We start from the raw sequence: 25,345 nt of genomic DNA on the forward strand, positions 1-25,345 counted from the left end.
AACGCCCCTAAGTAAATACTCGTGATATCCCTTCTACTTGTTATTTAAACTGATTGTAATTTTTACATAGTAGTAAGTTTGATTGATTGTGCATTTGGAAAAATTTTAATTGATTGTTGACGTTAGAGTAAATAGTTCGGATAGTCCCTAAACTTTGACAAAAATAGCAGTTTAGTCCTTTAACTTTGAAAATGAGCAGTTTAGTCTCTCAAAATGGATGGAATCAACTGCTTCTTGCCTTTCGCTGTTACTAACGTCCGTTTAAAAGCATTAAATTTTAAGGAAAATTAAAATAAAAGACAGAAAACGACAAAGAAACTGTTACTTTTACTTGAAAACAATTATACAATAAAGGCAAATCCATTTTAGTTAGCTTTATACTAAAAACTAGTCGTTGAACCTCTCAAAAAACAGAGTATTTAATTGTCTATTTGCACAGAAATAATTTAACTCTTCCAAAAAAAAAACAAAAAAAAATATGTTCTCCATCATCATCTCTGTTGCTTCACCATAGCTGACCCTTCTCTAAAAAAAATATAATTTTCTGTCATTTTTTGTAAATCCATTTAAGTTAGCTTATTTGAAGAATACTTAAACATACTTAAGAATAACTAATTAAAACAGGAATTGATTTGCAGTATGATGAACAAGGATGTGTCTTCGTTCACCAGTGGCAATAATTCAAACCCAAAGAGGTGCTACTGTGGATTGACAGTTCCATCCAAAGGCATGGACAAAAGAAAATCCCAGAAGGTGGTTTATTGCTTGTCCAGATTCTAATATTGTAATGAACATAAGGGGTTGCATATCTTTTAGATGGATTGATGAACAAGAACCCACAACTTGGCAAACAAATTTCATATTTGGGTTAATGCAAGATAAACAAAGCCTTGCTGATGAAGTTGATAGTTTTGGAATAAAACTTAGGGAAGTTAACTGCTATGCAAGGAATAGGGAGTCAGATTATGAGATGAGCAAGATGAAAAGACATGTTAGTGTGAAATGTGAAGTGTGGGTTGTAATCCTAGTAGTTCTGTTTTTTTATTTATTTGGTTTGTTTTAAGTTAAGTAGATAGGTAATGTAATGATTTGCACTAATGTAATGAAGACTTTAATTACAATAATATATTACCTCATGGTCTCTTTTTCAATCTTCTAGCCATTGCAAGATCATGTAATGCTTGCTTGATATTGTGTGTTGTCCTTGACTTGGTTGAGTTTGTGACAATGGAAAATCTTGTGCAGGAATGGAGTAGATGGTTTGATCACCCCCATGATCAGAATAGAAAGTTGTAGCTCTTTGTCTCTGTGGTGTGGGAAAATGTTGTGTTATAGGTTGCATATGAAACAAATTAGGAACACGTTAACATACATTACATGTAAAATAACCAATCAGAAAGATGTTTAGTGAATTGAATGACTTACATTAGCTATTCTTTGATACCCATTAGGGTAGGTAAAAATACCTACAATCCTATTGTGCATAGCTAGGGATATCAGAATTGGTCGTTGAGTGTTGTTATTGTGTTGTGGTTTGTTCTGCAGTAGTATGATTGTTGTTGTGTTGTGGTTGCTTAGGAGGCATTTTTGCAGCCCCTTTTGTTGTGGTCTGGCACACCACATAAGCTGCATGTCATGATACAACATGTTCTCTTCATCTTACCAGATTTAGTCACCTCTCCAACACCATGTCTCTTGTTTATTTTAGGTCTGCCACTAACCTTTTCACATTGGGAGCCACAACAATATTATAAAAGTGAAAATATTATAAATAAACGTAATTTTCCTTATTTAAATAAAGAAAATAGAGAAATCTCAATGTACATTAAATAGTCGTTAATAAACGTGGAAAAAACTAAATGTTAAAAAAAACAAAAAAAAACGGAGTGATATTATTATATTGGTTGCTTCCAGGAGTGCTTCAGTTGGCTTCTCTTAGAAGGGATGATTTCGGAGAACGTAGCTTTCTACTCTATCTTATTATCTTAATCTCATATGTCGTTCCTTTCCTTCAGATAAGTAGTATTAATTAATCTATACCTAGTATTTAAAAAGGAACACCATAAATTATTATAAGTCATGTGACATCTCATTATAGAAGTCATGTGACATCTCTTCTATACCTAGTCTATACCTAGTATTTAAAAAGGAACACCATAGATTATTAGAAGTCATGTGGCATCTCTCCTTTCACCCATCATTTTATTTTGTTTTTTTTTTTTCCAATTTTTCTTTATTGTTTCTATGATTTACAACTTCTAATGTCTCTTCCACTCCATTTTCCTTATTCAACATCAAGTTATTAATAGTCTAATATACTCATTAGTCTCTTCCACTCCACCCCTTTAACATCTAGTATTTATTCAACATATAATTTTTATATTTTTCAACCTTCAAATTACACCTCTATTTAATTCATATATTACAAAAAATCACAAGTACTCACTAATTAAAAACTTCAAAAGACATCTGAACAACTACTATACAAATGCCCGTTCTATGAACGTTCTATCTACGGGCTCAAAAGCTAGTTAATTAATTAATCGATTACGCAGTGCTACGATTTTGTTATTTGGTTACACTTTCCTTAATGATAAAGCGATTTTGGTTAGTTGCCATTCAAATAACAACCAAATTATTAACACTAGATTAGATCCCGTGCATGCACGGATTTTGATATTTTTTTTCACAAAATATTTAACTGAATATCTCCCAAACTACTGCATAGTTATAACATTTTTAACATACTCGTTTAAATTTATTCATCTAATATGCATATTTAAAATGCTAATATGACAATTTGACCAAAATATTGAGTGATATATTTTCCATTATTAATATAGCGATTTGACTAAAATATTACCATTTTAGAATATTATTATTACTTCGTATCTATTATTGCCATAATTTATAAACTAAAATTTGTTTCCCTATATAAATAAGGAGAAAAAGGTAGAGAATAAAAATAAAATAAAACAGATACACTTTTTTTGGGAAAGTGGTTTTTGACGGAAAAAAATCACACCAGGAATTGACACATGTCATTCCTGATGTCTTTTTTAGTATATAGTAATAAATTAGCATTCAGAACATAAATATCTACTACGTACTTCATTAATTAGGTTATTTAAATGCAGTGTTAATTTTAACGAGCTTGAGATAGGTCAAAATAATGGTCGCTATATTGCAACCCAAAAAAATGGTCACGACTCACTAGCCTTAAATAGACAGCCTTGGTAATTTTGTACTTGTATATATTTGCCGACATGGAGAACACTTAAGTCAAGACAAATATAGCAAAACAAAGGATTTCCCTAATTAAGTTGAAAAACAATAAATGTAGAACGGTTTTGGATTCTCTAGAATTCTAAAATAAGTCTTATTATTCTAGTATTAAAAATGACAAATCGATGTTTCCAAATAAGTCTTATTCTAGATATCATATTTTGAATTTTCACATTTTGATTTTGGTTTTGACCGTCGAATCGTTTTAATTCGAGTCATATACTTACAGAGTACGTCTTCTACAATCTTACATAAACTTAACGAGGATCAAAATGGAAGCACTCTTAATAGAATTTTCAATGGTCATGACTCACAGTGTTCAAAAGGATTACCAAGATGCAGAGAGCAACTACTGATCTAGCAATCTCACGACCAATAATGTTTTATCCTAGTGGTTAACGTTGAAAGCTTGTGTAAGCTAGATCACAGATTCAATCTCACTCTTAAATACTACTCCCAAATGGTTAATGACATGGTAGGCCCAAATGGCAGAAAATTAAAACTTAGCAGTACTTAAATAGCCAAGCTTTTGCCAATAACGAAACTTTGACGCTACGCATTCCTCCTAGCAAATAGAACCAACTGGAGTATATCTTAATATTCCATCGCCATGTATAGTGGAGTAACCAGTTTACTAACCAGTCTAATTATAGGTCTCTTTTTAATTAGTAATCTCGTATTTAAGAACAAGACATAATTTAATTAAAAAACCATTTCCTCCCTGTAATATCACTGCAACCAATTGTACCATTAACGACAGGAAATTCTGTCGCTAAAGGTTAATAATCGTTGATTAATGACGGGATTTCCTGTCGCGAACCCGTCATAATAGGAGGCCGTCGTAAAAGATATTTGCGACAATTGTTCCCGTCTTTGTTCTCATACTCTCCATCAATTGTTAACTTGTACTCCGTAGAATATATCAATATGACTAGTTTAACAATTTTCTTTCAAATTCCGTAATAATTAATAATACATGAGATGTGATTATTATTAACATTAGCATAAATGTACTCCATGAGTAATTAAATACGTAGTCAAAAGGTTTATTAATCACGTCCTTTCTCTTTTCTAGTTTTGATATCCCGGAGAATGAAAAGACTCTTATAGTATGTGCGTATGTGGGGGCAAAGGAGTCCATTGTCCATTATTTCATACCGGAGTATAAATTATTGTTGCTTCGTCCTCCACACTATAAGTGTACTAAAAGCAAAAGCAAAAAATAAATTCAACTCACGTTTGGCACAGATAAGTGTCCACATTGATAAGGACTCCTTTAATAAGGTCAAAGGAGTCCTTATTGTCATATAATTTTAAGGTGAAATCTTATTTGATTTTCTAAGATGGATTATCTCTTTTGATGATGGACGCAACCCAAACCCGTATTTAACATCCCTTAATTTCAACACAATAATATTATTATTAATAGATATAATCCTACAAAATTTTGTATATATGATGCCATAATATACAGTACGTACAACGTAGACATAACATTAGTAAGTAGAAATGTGAAAAACAAAAGCACTATATATATAAAGCAAAGGTTATTATTCGTTTGAGTTATTAGTTATTACCATTTCTCTTTCGTTTCATATTACTCTTTTTATTTATTTACAGAACGCATATCATAACGTAAAGAGAAAGAGACGACAGACGAGGTATCGGTATCGGTATCGGTATCGGAAATGGAAAAGCTTGGGTGTTTAACCCATCTATTTGTGACGGTGTTTCTTACGGCGTTTGCCGGTTTTGTGGCGATGCCGGCAATTACAGATGTTACAATGGAAGCACTATGTCCTGGCAAAGATGAATGTTCTCTGGCCATTTATCTCTCTGGTTTCCAACAGGCGGTACGTTTCATCATATCTGTTCTCACTTAATTCCTCATATTTTCGTGTCTCTTCAAACTTTTTTTTCGCGTTTCTCCTTGATTTCCTGAAAATAGTCCTTTTTTTTGTTGAGGGAAACTGAAAATAGTCTTTTTAATGAAAAGAAAACATAAATATATGCAAACATAGACAATAATCAATTTATGCGACATTTGCCACACTCACATTTACATATATTAATTAACTAGTTTAGGACTCGTGCAACGCACGGCTACTACTAAAACAATTTATTATTTTAATAGTAATTAAAAGACTTGTGATATTAAGAAAACATGAAAGGAAAAAGGATATATGAAAAAGTATAAATTCAAAGTTGTTTAAAAAAATACTCCGTATTCAAATGAACTAAATTTGCATGTTACTATACAAAATTAAAAATTATAGTCGTTTACCTGTATATAGAAGGATTTAACAACGTTAAACAAACCCGAATGACTCAAGATTAATTTTTGAAAAGACCCGAGCATAACCGACTTAGTCAAATACAACATATTTTGAATTGAATAAAATCTTGATAAATAAACTTATATGTTAGTCTACTTACCATGTATTATTATTTTAATTAACATTCTTACTTACCAGTTACCATGTATTATATTATTAATAGTAGACTAACATTAGAAGTTCATTTATCAATATATTTTATATTTCTTATCAGATTAAAAAGTTATAATAATACATAAATAAAATTATATCATAAAGAAAAAAATAATATTGATTTAGCTTTCCTCCGATAATATATTTTGCAGTACACATTTATGGTAATTAAAATATATTTTTATCTTAGTTTCCTAAAAAAACGTAATGTAATTTATTTATTTTAAAGTAAAAAAATAAAAATAAAAATTTTGGCGGGCACTTGTCATTCCTGGTGTCTCTTTTAGTATATAGTAATAAAAACTAGGAAAAAATAACAATATACGGAGTAGATGGCAAGAAGTATACATACACACTTAAGTAGTTACTCAACCTATACACAATTCTACATTTTGAGTAATTACTTTTTTTTTTATGACTTTTAAAATTAAAACGAGTGTATTTAAATTTTTGTAATGCGTTTTAAAATTTCAATCACGCATTACAACATATAGAGTTATGTTAAGACAAAATACAAATGTACAGTTTAGTTTAGTATAAGACATACGTAGTACGTAGTATATATACCACTAAAAAAATTATATCATTAACGACGGGAAATCCTGTCGCTAAAAGCCAATCGTCGTTGATTAATGATGGGATTTCATGTCGCGAACCCGTCATAAAAGAGGGCCGTTGAAGATGGAAAATCCCGTCGTAAAAGACATTTGCGACGGTTGTTCCCGTCTTTTTTCGGTTGTTAGCCCCGTCGCAAAAGGCTTTTACAATGGGATTTTCGACCCGTCGTAATTAGGTTGTCGTTAAAGATACAAATTCTTGTAATGGTAGGAGGCAAATAGGTTAATATAATACTCCATTTATATTCTGGTTAACCATCTTTTAGGGGATGTTTGGTTCGTGAATTCTAATTATGAGGTATCGGTTTATAATGGTTTAAACCCATATTATTGTTTGGTTAGTAATTTTAAGAGTTTCAAACCCTCAAGGTATGGGTTTTAGAAACCTTGGGGTTAGCTTTGGCTCATACCTTTATTATAGGTATCAAATAAAAGAAGAAAAAAGCATTCCCAATATATATGAACACGTGATATTAATAATCAAGTTTCAAACCCATATCATCTTGATAACATTTTTTATTCCAACCCCATATCACTGCGCGAACCAAACACCCTTACTCTATAGTACAAAATTTTAATTTCTTTATGCATTAATTGCCGCATTGGTATTAAAATTATTGGGGGTATTTGTAATGTAAATGGCAATATGGCTAATGGTTAATGGGCTCTGATACCATATATGAAGTACTAGTTTTGGGAGAAACGTCACACTGTTGAATCGGGAACTATAGAAAAAGTATACAAGGCCTAAAAGGATGAAAAAATTACTGCTCTTTACAATACAAATATCCTAATCAAAATGAATTAAGTAAAAAGTAAGTATTAGAACATTGAAGTTTTTGACAAGTACATAATTGGACATTTGTAGTTTGCTGATGGTACATCTGTAAGCAATAAAGAAATTTCGTTCACTTGTATTTTTGTTTATAAAGAAATTTCGCTCATTTGTTTTTTACTTCTCGAAAATGTTTAAAAAGGAAAGTTACGTTCGAGCTACGTTTTTTTGTTCTTCTCTCTTACGGAGTATTATTGTTTTGTTTGCCTTTTTGGTTCTTCCTTACATTATTACGAAGTATATTCTTTTTCGTCCTAACGGTACACTAATTACTAACTGTAAGTCGCTTTGATAAAAAGTACTCTGTAGCATATTACTTGTTACGGAATGATATATACTCCCTCCGTTTTTTAATGTTAGTTCCTTTTAAAAATTAAGACAATCCAACTTAAGTACACTTGTCACATAAATCTCAATAGAATCCAACCCATGTGGGTAAGAGAAATAAATAAATAAATAAATAAGGGGATAAATATTTACTTGGAAGTAAATAAGTGAGTCATTTGAAAATTTTCAAGGGCATAGTGAGGATAAAAGTTGGACAAATAATGAAAGATTCCAAAAAAGACTAACAAATAAAAACAACTCAATACGAAAAAAAATTAACATTCAAGAACGAAAGGAGTACACTTGACCTAATAGTTAATAAAATTAGAGGTTATAATAATATACGACATATCACATGTTCGAATCTTCTTTCTCTTATTTATAATTTCACAATTTGTACTCTATACTTAAATAAAAGAGACACAGATTCAAACGGTTGAATGATATTTTTGCATGTGCAAATGACCACACAGCGTAACATGCAGCTTTTCTCTTTAGTTTACGGTTCCTTTGATATTTGTGGTAAGAGAATCACTTTTGTGGAAAAGAAAAAGATAAAGAAAAAAGAAGAGGGATTTCTTTTTTTAGACTACAAGCAAAAAGAGGGAGTTTGAATTGAACATTCAATTCGGAACTTGGAAAACAAATAAAACTTTGGAAAAAAGACTTGTACAGTATATAAACAAAGAGTATTTAAAATCCAATAGCGATACCTTTCCTCGTAAAAGAAATAGGGAGTAATAAAAACGCCTTAATATGAACTGAAATCAAATTTTATCTGTATTAATTGACCTATGTAACTCTGACTACACCAAAGAAACAATAGATGACTCAACTTTCATGTTAATCATAAATTTTTTGTTTTAATTTAAAACAATTGAACTATTAAGATTGTCTTATGATCTCGATGAACATATTGAATATTTGGTTTTATACAATCTAATTAATATGATCATGATGTAGGTATCAGGAATAGGGTCAGTGTTGATGACTCCGTTGATAGGTAATTTATCGGACGTGTATGGAAGAAAATCACTATTGACACTTCCATTGATGCTCCATATCCTTCCCTTAGGTAACTCGATTCGTTTTACTGGCTAATACTTGTTAATACATACTTTGTAACATTCTGAAAGCATATATAATTGTATGCAATAAGTCACATATTCGATTTCCTTTCACCCATTAGTTATTTGTGATGATGTTTATATCAAGGTTATTTTATTTGGCCGGTGAAGTAGTCGCACTCACAGTAACTGACTCACGTATCACCCTCTCCAACATTTAGGCGTGCGATTTGATGTGGCAATTGTCTTTCACGTTAGCAAATTATCATTTTCCACTTTAGGATGAGGAGAAGGAATGCGTAACTTGTAATAGTAGAATACTAGCATGCGTCTTGTTTGCACTCAATTGCAACTATCAACACCGGCCTATTCTTAAATCAACAATATTGATTGATGATGTAACTAACACAATATAATGAGTTTGTTAATGACATGTAACTTGTGTTTCTTTTTCACTTTTGTGCAGTGGTATTGGCATATAGTAGGGCAACGAGCTTTTACTATGCCTACTACGTGCTCAAGATAGTCGCATCCATGGTGTCAGAGGGCACCATTCAATGCCTTTGTCTTGCTTACGTTGTATGTATTGTTATCTCTTTATCTCGTTACTAGTTACTCGTACTTCTCTTTTATTTCTGTATGAGGGTGAGTATATCTGAGTGTACGACATGATGTGTCCTTGTCACGCACCAAACCACGTTGTTAGCACGAAGCATGTACACATACCGACTTGTCATGCCATTGCCCATGGCCCATGGGCCTCTCTCACTCGAGTCGAGGGTACACCATATACGAAGAATGTTGCTTTTTAGTCTATCCAGCAACTTCCTTATTTTGGACACATCTCTGCTTGATATGTCATGGATATCTTTTTCTTCTAAAGGGACAAAAATATGAGCACCTTCCATGATCTTTTGTCTGATAATGAAGCTAATTTGGTCCCTAATTGTGGGGGTACACATGATGACTTTCATATCCTAATTCCTAAACATAACTTTGTTGTAGACTTGATGAACTTAAGTTAAACCTTTAGAACCACATTATTGTCCTCGTTACCAAGAATGTCATTTATTACCGCCTACCAAGCGGCCAGATAGAAAGCTAAAGAATATTTCCTACACACATCGAATTCAGAATCATCATTTCAATGATCTTAGAAATCATAAAAGGAAAAAAAAATGGTTTACTTGTCGGTCAATAGAACTATTTATCTGTATATGTTTTTGAAATCCCAACTTTCTCTTGAAGTCCAGTGGAGAAGAAATAGTATAGCAAAGTTTGGATTAGAACTTAATAGCTCTGAATTCTCTCTTCCCAGGCAGACAAAATTTCTGAAGGAAAACGAGCGTCAGCATTTGGTCTTCTTGCAGGGGTTAGTTCTGCTGCATTTGTATGTGGTACATTATCAGCAAGGTTTCTTTCCACAGCACAAACATTTCAGGTCTCTCTCTGCTCTCTGCTCTCTGCTCTTTAGCTCTCCTCAGTTCTTCCTCATAGTCATCAGACATTCTCTGACTAATGAACAAAACCTTTACAGACTGCAGCATTTTCAGCCATGGCTGCTGCAGTTTACATGAGAATTTTCCTTCAAGAAACAACGCGAGAAACTGATGCTTCAACTCGGATACTCCTGAAATCTGAGCCAAGCAGTTCCTCGGATGACAGTTTGACAAAGAAGGTTCAGGTTTTCAAGAAGATTCCAACCATCAATGATATCAAGAACTTAATAGGAAGCAGGTGTTTCATCAGTTTCCCACAGTTTCCACTGATCTTCTAGCTTCTGCAGCCCTTACCTACTGACTGATCTACTGTCTAACTCATCTAAAATACTTCTCTCTTATGCAGCAAAACGTTCTCACAGGTTGCAGTTATGGTGTTATTCAACAGCCTAGGAGAGGGCGGCCTTCAGGCTTCATTGATGGTAATGAAAAACACCTACCATGTTTCACGCAACTAGCTGAGAATAACTAAGAAAATTATGAAAAAGAAAAAAACTAAACGCAGCCCTAAAAGCCATGGAAGAAACCAAAGTAGACGAACTATAGATATACTAGTAATACAGCACATTGAATAACACACAACTTACGAGCTCTTACACAATTAAAGACGAGTTCATGGAGGTTTCTATAGATAAACTATGAGATACATTGAACAATAGCATAAATATTTAAAGCAGTCTAGCAGAAGTAACTAAGTGGATATGCAGCATAACAGTGTCTGGCTTTCTTACCTAGGAAACATTGAATAGTAAGAATCTTTTGTAATCCGTATATAGCAGTATCTTAAGACTGGATGCAATTGCAAAATAGTAGTCTGTAACAAAGGATAATGTTTCATCTAATGCAGTACTTCCTAAAATCAGAGTTTCACTTCAGCAAAAATCAGTTTGCAAACCTGATGCTGATAGTCGGTATTGCTGGAATGGTCTCACAGGTATTATCAACTGAATTTGTTTATCAGAGCTTTTAAGTTGCTATACACTCTCATCTCTCTTATCAGAAAAATGTCAAACTCTGCAGCTAGTTTTGATGCCCATGCTGCTATTAGTAACAGGGGAGGAATGGTTGCTAAGACTCGGACTCCTGGTGTCAAGCACAACCGTAGATACTCTCTCCTTCCAAACCCCAACTCCTTATCATTTGTGTACACTCTAGAGTCTAGATCACACCTCTAATATGAGCTCGTCAATTCTTGCAGATGATTCTTAACAGCATTGCTTGGGATGCATGGGTAATATATCTATGCTTAGTATAGTCACAACAACAATAACACAGCTACAGCTAGTATACCAACAAGACTCACCAACAGCTACAGCTGGCTTTAAATCATAAAATTACCTTGTGGTTTTTCTTTAAATAGAACATGAAAATTTGCTGACTGTTAGATCATAAAAACAATACACAGGTCATTTATGCAGTAGCGGGGCTTTCAGTATTCGGCATCTTCACTAACTCATGTGTAAGTCTCTTACATGTACCTGGACTGTTGTATCTAGTGTCTTCTTACACATAACAGAGACTGCAAAACATGTGCAGATGCGTAGCATTGCCTCCAAACAAGTAGGAGCTTGTGAGCAGGTAAAATGCCCGTCATGCCTAAAGATCATATTTCTCTAATATCTTGTAAAGGGTTAAAAGCTCCCTGCTCCAATATGCCCTTGCAGAAAACATCCTCTATTTATTCACTCATCATAGTTTCTACTTGTGTTTGCTCTTCACAGGGCAAGGCTCAAGGATGCATTTCAGGGATAGGTTCTTTGGCCAACATCATTTCTCCATTGTTTTTTAGCCCTCTAACTGGTAGGCATAATCAAACTAGCTACTTCGTATATTTTCCCCTAAAGAGGAGCAAATAAACTTATTTGTTTCTTTCCTGTCAGCTACTTTCCTCTCAGACAAAGCACCATTCCATTTCCCTGGTTTCAGTCTGTTGTGTATTGCATTATGCATGGTACAACCTCCTATCTCCTTGATTTCCATGAAAAAAACTAGATTATTTTTCCTCTCAAACTTCAATATTTGCAAATGGAATTGAAGTAAGTGCTAACATTGGTGCAGGCAATAGCTTTCATTCAAAGTCTAATGATAAGGACAACTCCGAAGATTTCTGGCAACATGGTAGCCTAAGCCTCAAATTTGAAAAGCTGTAGTAAGAATAACATCTATTCTTTCAACATTTAAGGAGGGCATCTCACCGAATTAAGAGAAACATATATAGTGAGATAATACTGCCGAGCCAGAAGGACGCAAGCCAGAAGGCAATCCACCAACGCCTGTACTATATAGACTTCCTATGAGTCCCTTGTATAGTTGTATATACAGTAGGGCAATTTTATAAAAGACCTCACTTAAGCTCATCCATATTTATCAAAATAGGATGGCTAGATATGTACTTAAATACTAATGGCTTCTGATCTTTCTCATCCCTCAACAAGCACATCTTCTCAATCACTGAAATCAAAAGCACCTCAACAAGCTTGGAGGGTGATATTCAACTACCCTATCATTTATACATGCACAGCGGACAAATCACTTCCACACAGAAATTATGTTATTTTACGAAATTTACGTTAACTTGTAATATCCAACAGAACGATATTCCTGCAAAATTACAAATGCACATTACACTTTTCGGCAGGATACCAGGTGAAAGTGCATCATGCATTTAACAGAATCCCGATATTCCTGCTTAATTACAAATGCACATTACACTTTTTGGCAGGATACCAGGTGAAAGTGTATCATGCATTTAACAGAATCCTTACATATAAGACTTCTTGCTTCCTGTCCAATAATGAACGATACTTCCTTCCAAACATCTACCTCACATTATTTAATGCATTAAACAGCAAGCAGGAGCACTGAAGTGCTAAAACAATTCAAAGTATCCTCCTATACAAGGTGGGGTTCCAAAAACAAATAACTCAGATTAAATACGCAAAGTTCCTCATGGAATTGGAGTCTAACTTCGACATGTACAGATAAGAACATCATATAGTCAATCTAGCATGTCTAGCATCAGTTCCCATCTAAATGCAGGAATTTCAAGGTGACACAAAAGTTCTGTGTTGCTGCGTCCAAAGGCAGAACAAGAAGAACAATTCGGAATTACAATCAACAGCTGGAAGCAGACTCTTCCCATCTAGCTCAGGCTAACACCAATGACATCATAATCAGATCTACATGTTACAATACTTCTACACTGGTACAGCATCGGCTTAGGCTGCAACTCTGCAAGGGCAGAGTCCAAAGGGGGTTTTGCTATCTTTCAAAATTTGAAGTCACATCACTTGCTTGAAACGTCTAACTGGCTAAACCACATCCCAATATTCCATATCTAAAAAGGGTATATGGGGCCAAAATAAAGCCTCAAATGCAGCATAGAGTGAAAAGTGAGTCCACGTGTAATAACCAAACTGGATACATGCTCAAGATCTCTTGAAACGTGTGTGTGTGTGTGTGGGGGGGGGGGGGGGGGGGGGGGGTCAAGCAGCAATATAACTTCACAAGAAGTAACTAGAATTATCGGGTTTAGTACGAGCGACACATAATCAGTCTCAGCTAAAATTTTATTGGGATGTATGAACACGATAGATTATTAAATAGAAAATGTTTATAATACAAGTACAATAAACCTATGTTACAACTTAAAGCTATTGAGATTCAGATAAATAGATGCAGAATATACATACTATATAGGAGCATACGTCCCACTGTTTTAGATGCCGAAAAATCCATTGTCGTCATTATCAATATCCTGATACTCGAAGTTAGCATCGGCTCCTTTGAAACTTGAACTTATATAGCATTTCATACCATCAAATAAATTCAGATTATCAACAAGCTTGTGATAAGCATTGCAGCCACAACACTGCAAACAACCACATAATGATATGGATCAGGACTTTAGGACAATGATGAATGCAGAGCTAAAGAAGAAACACTATGGCTTCTAGTATAGTGTTCCATCAGATAAAGTTTCAGCATAAACTAATAATCTCCTTTCCAAAATGAAATTTAGTAACAAAATAACATCTCAATAATGCACACACAAAGATATAAAAAATAGAAAAGAGATGATAAATATCATACGTTCACAGTGTTCCATAAAATGACTAGTGATCACTAGTCGCCAAATTTCATGGAAATGATTCCAATAAAAACACAAGGGTGAATCACTCATTTCTGAAGTGCCAACTTAAGAGCATTGGTAAAAGCACAGTGCAATAAACACAAACAAATAACTGTACATACAACAATGAAAATGAGCTCATTACCTGAACAAAGACTGTACCATCGGTATATGCATGAGGATTAATGGCACGAGTAGTTCGCTGGCTACAGATGTTACAGGTGAATGCAATAAGCATTCTTCGCCTAGGTGATTTTGTGAAGAGAGACCAAGGGAAAGTGGAGATCTTTGCTGTACTTGATTCAGCATCACCAGCAGACTCAGGAGGGCCTTCCATCCCAGAACCTGTTGTCCATCCTTTGCCAGTTACAGCACTTAATACCAAGCCCATTGCAGTATCCTGAAACAAAAATCCTATAAGCGTGAGAAAACTAGGGGTAAATTAGTTTCAATAACAGACTACAAATTACAATACATGAACTATCAGGTTCAATGCAGGAAAGCCAGAAAGGTGGCTACTTGAAGAAGATCAAAAGAAAAGATTCACCACTCCATCTTTCAGCCCCTCCACCATTCACCTTGGCTCCTTTTTTAGTACCTCTCCTTGATCCTTACCGCAATTACCTGCCCGGCTGCTCCTTTAAAATCTATATTTAATTTAACTAGCAAGTTTTTCACTTTAACTTCTTCCTTTCCTTTTTACTTCAAACCACAAGCATGAGTAAGCAATCACTCCGTTCAGTTGTTTGCCAAGCTAAGAAACTCTTTCCCTTTTCCCTCCTCGCCTCGGTTCTTTTTTACCTCTCCATAACGCATTCCCCCACTCCTTAAACACTACTCTCAAACAAACTCTTATTCCAGCAAAGAAACAAATCAAGCTTTCTTTTACTAAACCTCACAAACAAAAAAAGTTGCAGAAAACACATCAAAATTAATACGAAGAATACATTTTTTTTATCACTATTTCTAAAGTAAAGAAGCAGCTCAATCTCATATGAATTAAAAACAAAATTAAAAGCCAAAACCAAAAAGCGAAAGTTAATTACAAATAGAGAAAGGAGGAAAATACCTTAGAAAGAGGAGAGAGAGAAAGGTGATGATTATCAACAAGGGGAACAATCCTGAGCTCGTTGGAATCTGATTGAAGATCGAACTCATCATCTCTACCTGCAAGCAAAAAAACTAAATAAAGATCTCCTCAATTCGTAAAATTGATCATAATTTTCGGCGAAAAGACAAATCAAACTAGTATAGAAAAATACGAAGTATAAATTGAATACCTTTGGAAGCGAGAGGAAGACGAAGTAGATTGGGCCTAGAAGGTTGCTTCTGGAAGAAGATGGGGAGAGGAGAGGAAGAAGATGATGATTTGAGAGTTGCAGAGGACATTTTTAGGGTTTCCATGATTTTGGAGACGATGTTGAAGCTGAGGGAAGAAATATTGGTGAGAAAGTGATCATAAATTGTGGAGAGAATTTTGGTGGAGAGAGAAAACAGATTAGTACGGACCAACTGTCACCTTTCTCAACAAATAAATATCCAATCATGTTATAGACCTCTTGAGAGTTGGGAAGCTCATTTGGTTAGAGCTTTTTTTCCGGTTTCGGGTGATCTTGGATCAATTTTCATCTCCGTATGTAAAAAAAAGAAAATGTTAACAACTTAATTCTAATTTATTTTGACATATTTATTAGAATCTATAACCCTTTTAAAAGCAACAACTACCTCATTAGAACAGTAAATTGACTTCATGCCCCTCAAATCCTTCCTTGAAAACAAATCAGTTTTCTCTTAGGAACAATGTATTTACTATTTTAGCCTTACACACTCCATTTATTAATTTACCCTTAGCTTTTCAGAGGAAGTATAAGTCACAAGTGACTTGTGTCCATATGGACACAAGTGAGATTAAAATAATATAAAATGAAAAATAAAAAAAGGAAAAGTAAATAACTAGTAACGGAGTCCGTTAGGGAAAAAGGGGGGAAAGAAAGGGGGCATAACAAATTGAAGAGAGAGAAACACCTCCTTCCTCAATATTTCTGAAGAACAAGATAGAAAAATGCCTCATCATCTCCTCACCATTTCTGCAGAAAATCAATTCTTCAAGGTAAGGTCTCATCCTTATTAATTTTTTGTTGTTTTTACAAATTTAGTTAGGTGTTAACATTTAGGGTAAACAAAAATTGGAATCATAATTGTTGAAATTGGGATGAGAATTGTGAACATTCGTAATTTATTGTTATTGATTATTGAAATTAGAATCATAATTTATGCTTAAGTATGACCATTTGCGCGTTTAAGCTTATTTGGTGTTGAAAATGGTGGCAAATGGGGGGTTTTTACTGAAATTTTGGCTTAGGTTTTTGTAGATTGGATATGTTACTTTCAATTTGTTTTAAATAAGAATTCAGAAAGATAATCCACCATATCATAGATAATTGTTATTATCTAGGCTTTGCTCTGTTAATGTTTGGTACTGAAACATTATGCATTAGTACTAGCAAATGGTGTATTGGTATTGTATATATGCGAAAAAACATGGATTTGATTTGGTAAATTATTGCAACTCGGCTCTGTTCTGCTTTGCTTTTGTGTTGATACTGAAACGTTATGCATTAGTACTAGCAAATGGTGTATTTGGTATTGTATATATGCGAAAAAAACATGGATTTGATTTGGTAAATTATTGCAACTCAGCTTTGTTCTGCTTTGCTTTTGTATTGGTACTGAAACGTTATGCATTAGTACTAGCAAATAGTGTATTGGTGTTGTATATATGCGAAAAAACATGGATTTGATTTGGTAAATTATTGCAACTCAGCTCTGTTCTGCTTTGTTTTGTATTGGCACTGAAACGTTATGCATTAGTACTAGAAAATGGTGTATTAGTATTGCATATATGCGAAAAAACATGGATTTGATTTTTGTAAATCATTGCAAGTCAGCTCTACTCTGCTCTGCTTTGCTTATGTATTAGTACTAAAACGTTATGCATTAGTACTATATAATGGTGTATTGGCATTCAATATATGCGAAAAAACATGGACTTGATTTTGTAAAATATTGCTAATGGTTGTTTACCTTGAGTTTATACATGTGATTATGTTTATACATATTGTTTGTTTGAATACGTTTCTTCTTTAACTTGTCATTTTTTTGAAACCAGGAAAAGAGAGACGGTTTCTTATACTCCCCGAATTGACATGATGACCTTTCTTGTTCATGGTTTATTATCTCGTCCTCCATCGGAGTGGACATTATGGTGTTTGTGAAGTTTATTACCATGTTGTATGGCTGGATTATCCTTTTTGGTACCCTTATTTTATTCTCGCTTTTGGATTCTCCTTTTTTGGGAACTTTATATTGTATTTTTATTAAGTGTTATGACGTTTGATATTATTGTATTTTTTATCAAGTGTTATGACGTTTGATATTATTGTATTTTTATTAAGTGTTATGACGTTTGATATAATAAGCCTTGAATTTAACAGTAATCAATATTGTATTCTCTAAATTATTGGTTTCGGATTCTCCCTTTTATGGACAAATGATTCAAATAACTATAGGAGTAATCACATAATGTTGTCAATTCTCCCTCACATGTTGTCAAAACCTCTGAACGTGACTCTTTAACTCATTCAAGTTGGTATACTATATTGTGTTGATACTTATTATAAAGGAAATAATAAATTTATATGAATAAAAGGGGATCAATCAGTACATTTGAGAATCATAATAGTACCAAATTTTGTTGTATTGGTACGTATTGTTAAGGGCTTATCACACAATTGGAAATAAATATTGGTAATATTAAATGTGTGACATTAGAAAAGGTTAATATTGATATAAGAATATAACAATAAAACACGATAATAATTAAAAGTCATAACATCCTCCTCCTTCAATAAGATAATCCCGTATTGAACTACTAACATTTTATATTCTTGTATGATCATAGGTTACATTAATTTATTAGCTTATGTTCAATTTGGTTTGACATTCAATATCTTAATTGTATCTCATGTGTAATTTATTTGATAACCATATGTTACATTTAATTTATTTGGTACACATGGTTCAATCTCATATGAATTTTATAAAATCATATATGTGTTTTATAAAATGATTCACTTAATATAATTTGTTTTTAGATAATTATTACTATTATTCACACTCATATAGTCATATGTTTCTATGTGAATTTGAACCATTGGCAATTGAACCGAACAACTTTACCTCTAAACCCATTGGCCATTGAACACCTATTGTATTGGTACTTGTTTTTGTAGCAAATGATACATTTACATAGGAAAATGAACCCTTGAAAACTGAGTTGGAACCCTTTAGGACGGGAAATGTACCCTCTTTTGTTGCATTTGCATTTATTTTTTTTATAACGGCTTATCTTATTTGCAATTATTTTTTTTATTCAAAGGCTTATCTTAGTAACAATCAAATAAATATTGATAACATTGAATATCGCATTAGAAAAGGAAGACCGTTAATACTCAATATTCGTAACTCATAATTGTTCCTTTTAGGCATGGTTGTAGTTAACTAGTTACTCAAATCAATAAGACGGACTATTGATACTTTTGAATCTCGCATTAGCTGCTTATATATGGAACATACTATTACAAATTAGTTAATGGTTGGTTTATCATATAATACATTCCTTAATTTTCATTTGTATTTTATGAATAATAATGTGTTTGATTCTTAGATTCTTGAAATAGATAAAGTATTGATGTTTGTGAATTTTGGTTTAATAAATATTATAATAACATTGTTATGTAGCAATAGGTTATGTATAATTTATTTGAATTTTCTTCTTTAGTAGATAAGAATATAATAATAAAAAAAGTTATAACCCCATTCCGTTTAGTTTTGTTTGTAGTTATACAACTTTCGTCTTTAATAAAACGAAATATCTATACTTTTGAATCTCGCATTAGCCTCGTATGAATGTTACGAAACGATTTACTTCACATATTTCGTATTAGTTAAGTATTACGATTAATCGCAATCATTTGTCCTTTAATTATGTGATTTGACCCATTGATTAAAGTTGGAACACGCTTTTTGTATTGGTACAAGGTTTACAGAATATAATACAGTTACATTTCAAAAAGGGACCCTTGCACTCTAGGTTGGTACCCTTTACTATTATAAAGGTATCAATAGTTAATGTATTAGAACTTAGTTTTAAATTCAAAGACTTAGCCGAATTTAATCTTGCATTTGAAAAGGCTAATATTGTAGAAGAATGTAATAATAATAAAAAGTTATAACCCCATTCCGTTTAGTGTTGTTTGTAGTTACACAACCTCCGTTTTGGGTAAGTCTCGTTCTCGAGTTCGAACTCCCTTAAATATAATTAACATGAAAATGTATTTATCTCGGGTAAGAAGTTTACACATCCGTATTACATTAATATTTGTATAATTTTTTGACTTTTACAACTTATTATTTCATTAAACAAAACATATGTATTACATTTATAAAATAGAGGGTAAAAGAAACTAAATATTTGTAATGTAAAATAGAGGGAAAAGGTGAAAAAGAGGGAAAAGGGTGAAAAAGAGGGAAAAAGTAAAGGGGGATTTTGGTGGGAAAATCAAAGAGGAAACTTGTAATACCCCGCATTTTTAAAACTCGATTAATTATGCTTAATTATTTTTATTTAGCTTAAAACCGTTTTAAATTCTAATTTTGAACTTCATATTTGATTAATGAAATTTTAATTGAATTTTAATACACGATATATTATCTTTCAGGTTTTAAAATTTAAATTCATATTTACGAGGTTAGTTATATTTTATATTTTAAATAACTTAACGTTTTTATTAACGACAAATTTTATTCGAAAGTTAAATTTATTTTTATTAGCACTTAAAAGAGTTATTTTGAAAATTAACTTTACTCAAGGAAATTATTTTATTTTCAGATTAATGCCCAAAATAAGTAAATTAAATTCTGAAAATTTATTAAATTCCTAAAATACCCTTATTTCACCCAAGAAACCAAAAATCAGTTTCTTCACTTTCTTCTTCTCCTTTCACGTATCTCTTTACCATGAAAGTCAAACTCAACTTTCCATTTGTCATCTCCATTTTCATTCTCAAAGTGATTCAGCAATTCATTGACACTAATCTGAAATTCAAAGCCTTAGTCACCATGTTCTTGATATTACTTTGACATTTGTCATCAAAACTTTGCAAATGAGCTCACTACATACATCAATGGACAATTCCCCATAGCTATAAATAGCTGTTCAATTAGACTGAAATTTCAAGCAAAAATAACCATCAACAAACAATAAACATCTCAATTTCAATTTCAATTTCAATTTTAAATTTCAATTTCAATTCTTGCACTCACCACCACCACCGACTGCCTCGCCGGAAAACCACCACCAACGCGACCACCAAGCACCACCCTAACCTCCCAACACCACCTTGACCACCCAGAACCACCGTGACCAACCTTCCCTTCACCGCCTCCCCTTTCGCGGCCATCCCCCTGTCTCCCTCTCCCTCCGCGGCTCCGCGCTCCACCTCCCTCTCCTCCACCACAGCTGCAGCCACCTCCACCACCCACCTCCGACGCGCAGAACCGCCCAGCGCATTGTGCCGCCCCGACCTAGCCGTCACCCTTCCTCCTTCCCCTGTTCCGTCGTTCCTCTTCCTGCTCTCCTCTCTGTTCCTTCTTGCGTGAGTTTTAGGAACTGTGTTCCTATAAACAAGCTTTGGGTTTTATTCTACAATTCAAGTAAGCCCAACTCCTATCTTGGCCCAACTCTCTTTACTAAGTTGTTTTACTCATTCTAATATTGTTGGTATCTTTTACTTATTTATTCTAAAATTGTTAATATGTTTTACTTAATATGTATTATTCAAATAAAATTAATATGTTTTACTTATTTATTCTAATACTGTTATTTTATACAAATAAAATTGGTAATTATTCTAGATTTAAATTTTACCTAAAACTTGAATTTAACTATACATTTTATTTAATTATTTCATATTTAATTGATTTATGACTATAAACTAACAATGTTATTTAGAAAATATTAACTTTATAGTATCTGTCGTTTTAACATTAATTCAATAAATTAATCTTTTAAAAGAATTCGGACTCGGAGCTCAGGACGAACGACCAAGGAAAAAGGCCTGTCAAATCGTGGAATTGAGGTAACGGTTATTGCTAGTACCCGCAATCCCTTCGAAATGTATTTATGAATGATGTTATGAATGATTGATGTTTTATAATGATGTTTTATGATTTGCGGGATTACAAGTATGATTTGATTGAATTGTTTTACGATAATGCATCTTTATGCAAAGTATTGATTTAATGAATTATTATTATTCCTGAAAGAAATGATTTTATGAAATAACGAGATTTAATGGTTTATTGAACCACCCTGAATGATTGAGATTTTCCTGATTAATGTTCGATTAAAAGAAATGTAAACATGATAAATAAAAGTGTAAGAACTGGTCAAGTTCCCCTGATATGGAGCCCATGCTCCCCCTGGTAAGAAGCACTGGCTTCCCCTGATATGGAACCAAGGTTCCCCCTGATAAGAAGCACTGGCTTCCCCTGATATGGAACCAAGGTTCCCCCTGAAATGAAGCACTGGCTTCCCCTGCTATGGAGCATTGACTCCCCCTGTTATGAAGCACTGGCTTCCCCTGTTCGTAGGAGACGTCCTACCATGTTTTCCTGTAAAGTCCTGACGACCAGAATAATATTGTTAAAAGGAAAAACGTTAATGAAATGATGTTCCTGAAATGATATTCTTGAAATAATGTTCCTGAAATTCCTAAAATGATATTATCGAAAATGATGTTTCGAGATGATGCTTTTGAAATGATGATTTATTAAATGTTTTACTATATTCTATTCTCCCTGTGTTATTAAATAAAATGAATTGAAATGATGTTACGATGCTAGGGTAACTCGTTACTGAGTCTTCGGCTCACCGTTTTGTTTTCCGTTTTAGGTACTACTGGGGACCACGGAAACGAGTAGTGGCGAGGATTTCACTATTACCAAGTTCACCTAAGTAAATTTTAAGTTGTAACAAGTTTAAGTAAAGATTCTTGATTAAGTTTCGTACTTTTACTAAGGAATTGAGAAGGACGATTATGTGAATTTTGGAGTTTAATAGCTTATGATTGATAGTTGCCTTGTAATTCCCAAGAGGGAGTTACGGCGGGTAATGTCCCGACCAAATTAGGTTAATTCCGCTGCTAATTGTGATTAAATAATTGAATTAGAGGTCGGGGCGTTACAAAACTTAATAAAAAAAACCTAGTCCCATCAGCAAACTGAAGAGAGAGAATCAACAAATCCCTAACTCAACACATCGCAAGAATCGTCATGAACACTACTCACCAAGTTTCTGCAGAACAAATTCTACAAGGTAATAACCCATCTCTATATTTTGATGTTCTTTCAAATTTTTCTAATTAGTGATTCAATGTAGCTAATTAAGTGTAATTCAATTTAGGAAAAGCACCATTGGCAAGGAAGCGACAAACATATAAAAGGGAGAATCTAAAAGAAAGAATACAACATTATATCATTACTCCTATAGTTATTTGACCTCATTAGTCCACAAAAGGGAGAATTTAAAAGCAACAATACGACGTTGATTACCGTTAAATTCAAGACTAACTATATTAAACGTCATATTCCCTCAAAAAAAAAAATATTTTACGTCATAATAATTAATAGGAATACAATATAAAAGTGCCTAAAAAGGGAGAATCCAAAAGTGAGAATACAACATAAGTGCCTAAAAAGGAGAATTCAACCATACACCATGATAATAATATAAATGGCATAAACACCAAAATGTCCAACTCTGATGTAGGACGAAATAATAAATCACCACTGTTGTGGGCAAAATTACCGTGCCTTCGTGTACCAATGAGGACGTGACACATGGCACGTATTGCGCCCCCTAAGCAGAAATCATACGAAGTCTACTCCGAGGCATGAGTATTAATCTAGGTATCTACAATGTATGTATTTAAGTGTGTATAAATGTATGTATAAAACCTATACCTGGAAAGGGGCTTAATTAGTATGTATCCCAAGTGAATGACTAAGCACAATAGGCCCAAACAGCCCACTATTGCCAAAAGAGGCCAGAGAATTGTAAGGAGAAAGGACACGTGTCCTCCTCCCATTCCCCAGCCAATCATGTAAGGGGAATATTGGGTCATTCCCCCAAAAACCTAGTACTATAAATATTCCCACTTCCCTAGAAAAAAGGGACACAATCAATACATTCTAGAGCAATTGCTGCTCTGCCTTCTCTCTACTTTCTCTCTCTATAAAAATACAATCTTGTTTAATCTGTAAAAGTTACCAAGAAACCTCCCAGGTATCTCACCGGAAAAACCCCACAACATTTGGCGCCGTCTGTGGGGAGGTACGGTAACATGGAAGATCAACGACAGGACAACGATGCTGGGCGGCCTACACGCGTAGAGCGGCCACCCCTCGAAAGAGAAATGCCGACTGAACATCATACGCCGGCCACAAGAATCACTGAAGATGCCGCACGTACATTTGCGGCCGGGCACACCCCTCGTCACACTGCCGAGGTAGAGGTGCTCAGCGAGGAGGACGACCAGGCCAATCGCACCCCTCCTGGAGGACACCTGGATCCTCGGGTGGATACGGTAATAGAGGAGAACCCTGATATGCCTGTCTCTGTGGGTGCTCTTCGGGCTATTTTGGCTGAGTTCCAAGCTGATGTAGGGAAGACAGTTAATGCTGAGGTACAGAAGAGTATGCTGATTTACACCACTGCTGTGGCTGCAAATCATGAGAGGCCGGCAAGCAATAGGCCAACACTTTCTTTGCGCCCCCCAAATGTCTGGACCAGGCTGACAGGCGAGGACCTAAGGAGACAGCCGCCAACAAGTCAGCCAAATCAGACCATGTCTTACCTACCACGCCGAATGCCACGGCGGCTGATCGGAGAAACGTCCCGAGGACGTGAGCAGCCACGCGCAGAGCAGTTGCCCGACTCTGAGTCGGAACTTTCTGACACTGGGTCAACCCCCGTCATGCCGGATAGACCTCTCCCTCATCCAACTTATACGCATCTGAGCCAGGCACGTCCAGGGGCCACCCGTCCAACCCGTCAAACTCGCGGACGCGAGTCCTCCCTGCGGCTACCTTACTCCAGGCGTCAAGACCCTGTATATCACATTCAGGAGGGGGTGTCCAACATGGCCCTAGGGCACACCACCCCTTTTGCAGACTCTATCATGAGAGCCCCGAGGGAACCCAAAGTCAAGCCGCCCAACATTGATGCTTACGATGGTACCACAGATCCGGACATGCACCTCTTGGTTTACCGGCATCACATGTATGTCCAAGGAACAACTGACTCAACTTGGTGTAAGTATTTCCCGGGCACACTCAAAGGAGTAGCCTCTAAGTGGTTCGAGAGACTTCCAGCCGGAACTATTCGCTCTTTTTCGGAGCTCGAGCTATTGTTCTCTACTCGGTTCATGGCTCACAAGGAAGAGAAGAAGACGAGCATGCATCTGAGTAGGATTCAGCAAGGGAAGGACGAGTCCCTGAGGAGTTATGTGAAGAGATTCAATCTAGAGGCAGGGCAAATTCCGGATTTGCCAGATGGTGTTGCATTCGATAACTTCATTCGAGGGCTTAAAAAGGGCTCTTTCAAGTTTGATCTGGTAAAGAAAAGCGTCCGAACAATGGCAGAAGTGCTGGATGAGGCGGAGGCCTTCATTCATGCAACAGAGATTTGCAGCGTCCCGAAAGACCCCAGAGGAAGTGATAACGCCGAGCTAGCGGCAAAAAAGGAGAAATTTGAAAAGAAGAACCGGCCTAACGGGACGTGGGCTATTGCAAAAGAATCAGACAGGGCCCCCGGAGCGGCAGGTCAGAAACGGCCCAGAACTTATGATCGGGAGCGTTTCGAGTATAACACAGACATGTACACAATCCTGATGGACGTCGGGTCCAAATATGACATTGATCGTCCATTTCCCATGAAGTCACCACCAGAAAGTAGGGACCCCAAACTGTACT

At 34.7% G+C, this 25,345-nt stretch overlaps 2 protein-coding genes and 2 long non-coding RNA genes across 7 annotated transcripts; 2 read left to right on the top strand and 2 right to left on the bottom strand.

The window, feature by feature from the left end:
* Positions 1 to 202: 202 nt before the first annotated feature.
* LOC130472340 (uncharacterized) lies at positions 203 to 1,636 on the bottom strand. Its single transcript, XR_008932448.1, has 3 exons — positions 1,426 to 1,636; positions 1,133 to 1,306; positions 203 to 525 (listed from the first exon to the last, which is right to left on the bottom strand). It is a non-coding gene; the product is annotated as an uncharacterized lncRNA (long non-coding RNA).
* Positions 1,637 to 4,706: 3,070 nt separating this feature from the next.
* Positions 4,707 to 12,631, top strand: LOC110789328 (uncharacterized). 3 transcript variants are annotated; one of them, XM_056843016.1, is made up of 15 exons: positions 4,707 to 4,784; positions 4,906 to 5,138; positions 8,517 to 8,628; positions 9,087 to 9,199; positions 9,939 to 10,061; positions 10,158 to 10,357; positions 10,466 to 10,541; positions 10,967 to 11,053; positions 11,140 to 11,220; positions 11,318 to 11,350; positions 11,525 to 11,578; positions 11,656 to 11,697; positions 11,841 to 11,919; positions 12,000 to 12,070; positions 12,178 to 12,631. In XM_056843016.1, the coding sequence occupies exons 2-15, from the start codon at positions 4,974 to 4,976 to the stop codon at positions 12,244 to 12,246; spliced, it is 1,305 nt and encodes a 434-aa protein (XP_056698994.1). In that variant the 5' UTR covers positions 4,707 to 4,784; positions 4,906 to 4,973; the 3' UTR covers positions 12,247 to 12,631. The 3 variants fall into 3 exon arrangements, with proteins under 3 accessions (XP_056698994.1, XP_021849680.1, XP_021849679.1); XM_021993988.2 differs by having other exon boundaries at positions 4,720 to 4,831; XM_021993987.2 differs by lacking the exon at positions 4,707 to 4,784 and having other exon boundaries at positions 4,838 to 5,138.
* Positions 12,632 to 13,667: 1,036 nt separating this feature from the next.
* On the bottom strand, positions 13,668 to 15,772 carry LOC110789326 (uncharacterized). Of its 2 annotated transcripts, none has more exons than XM_021993985.2 (4): positions 15,532 to 15,772; positions 15,321 to 15,433; positions 14,397 to 14,651; positions 13,668 to 13,990 (listed from the first exon to the last, which is right to left on the bottom strand). In XM_021993985.2, the coding sequence occupies exons 1-4, from the start codon at positions 15,653 to 15,655 to the stop codon at positions 13,838 to 13,840; spliced, it is 645 nt and encodes a 214-aa protein (XP_021849677.2). In that variant the 5' UTR covers positions 15,656 to 15,772; the 3' UTR covers positions 13,668 to 13,837. The 2 variants fall into 2 exon arrangements, with proteins under 2 accessions (XP_021849677.2, XP_021849678.2); XM_021993986.2 differs by having other exon boundaries at positions 15,321 to 15,418; positions 15,532 to 15,769.
* A 336-nt stretch (positions 15,773 to 16,108) lies between these two features.
* Positions 16,109 to 17,748, top strand: LOC110789327 (uncharacterized). Its single transcript, XR_002533569.2, has 2 exons — positions 16,109 to 16,361; positions 17,421 to 17,748. It is a non-coding gene; the product is annotated as an uncharacterized lncRNA (long non-coding RNA).
* The last annotated feature ends 7,597 nt before the right edge of the window (positions 17,749 to 25,345 follow it).

Source organism: Spinacia oleracea, chromosome 4 (assembly GCF_020520425.1).
Source record: "Spinacia oleracea cultivar Varoflay chromosome 4, BTI_SOV_V1, whole genome shotgun sequence".
NCBI lineage: Eukaryota > Viridiplantae > Streptophyta > Magnoliopsida > Caryophyllales > Amaranthaceae > Spinacia > Spinacia oleracea.

Coding starts and splice junctions, on each gene's coding strand:
- LOC110789328 (XM_056843016.1), top strand. CDS start 4,974: ATGGAAAAGCTTGGGTGTTTAACCCATCTATTTGTGACGGTGTTTCTT. Junction 11,221..11,317: donor TCCTGGTGTCAAGCACAACC/GTAGATACTCTC, acceptor CAATTCTTGCAG/ATGATTCTTAACAGCATTGC. Junction 11,698..11,840: donor AAGTAGGAGCTTGTGAGCAG/GTAAAATGCCCG, acceptor TGCTCTTCACAG/GGCAAGGCTCAAGGATGCAT.
- LOC110789326 (XM_021993985.2), bottom strand. CDS start 15,655: ATGGAAACCCTAAAAATGTCCTCTGCAACTCTCAAATCATCATCTTCT. Junction 15,434..15,531: donor TCTTCCTCTCGCTTCCAAAG/GTATTCAATTTA, acceptor ATCTTTATTTAG/TTTTTTTGCTTGCAGGTAGA. Junction 13,991..14,396: donor ATGGTACAGTCTTTGTTCAG/GTAATGAGCTCA, acceptor GGTTGTTTGCAG/TGTTGTGGCTGCAATGCTTA.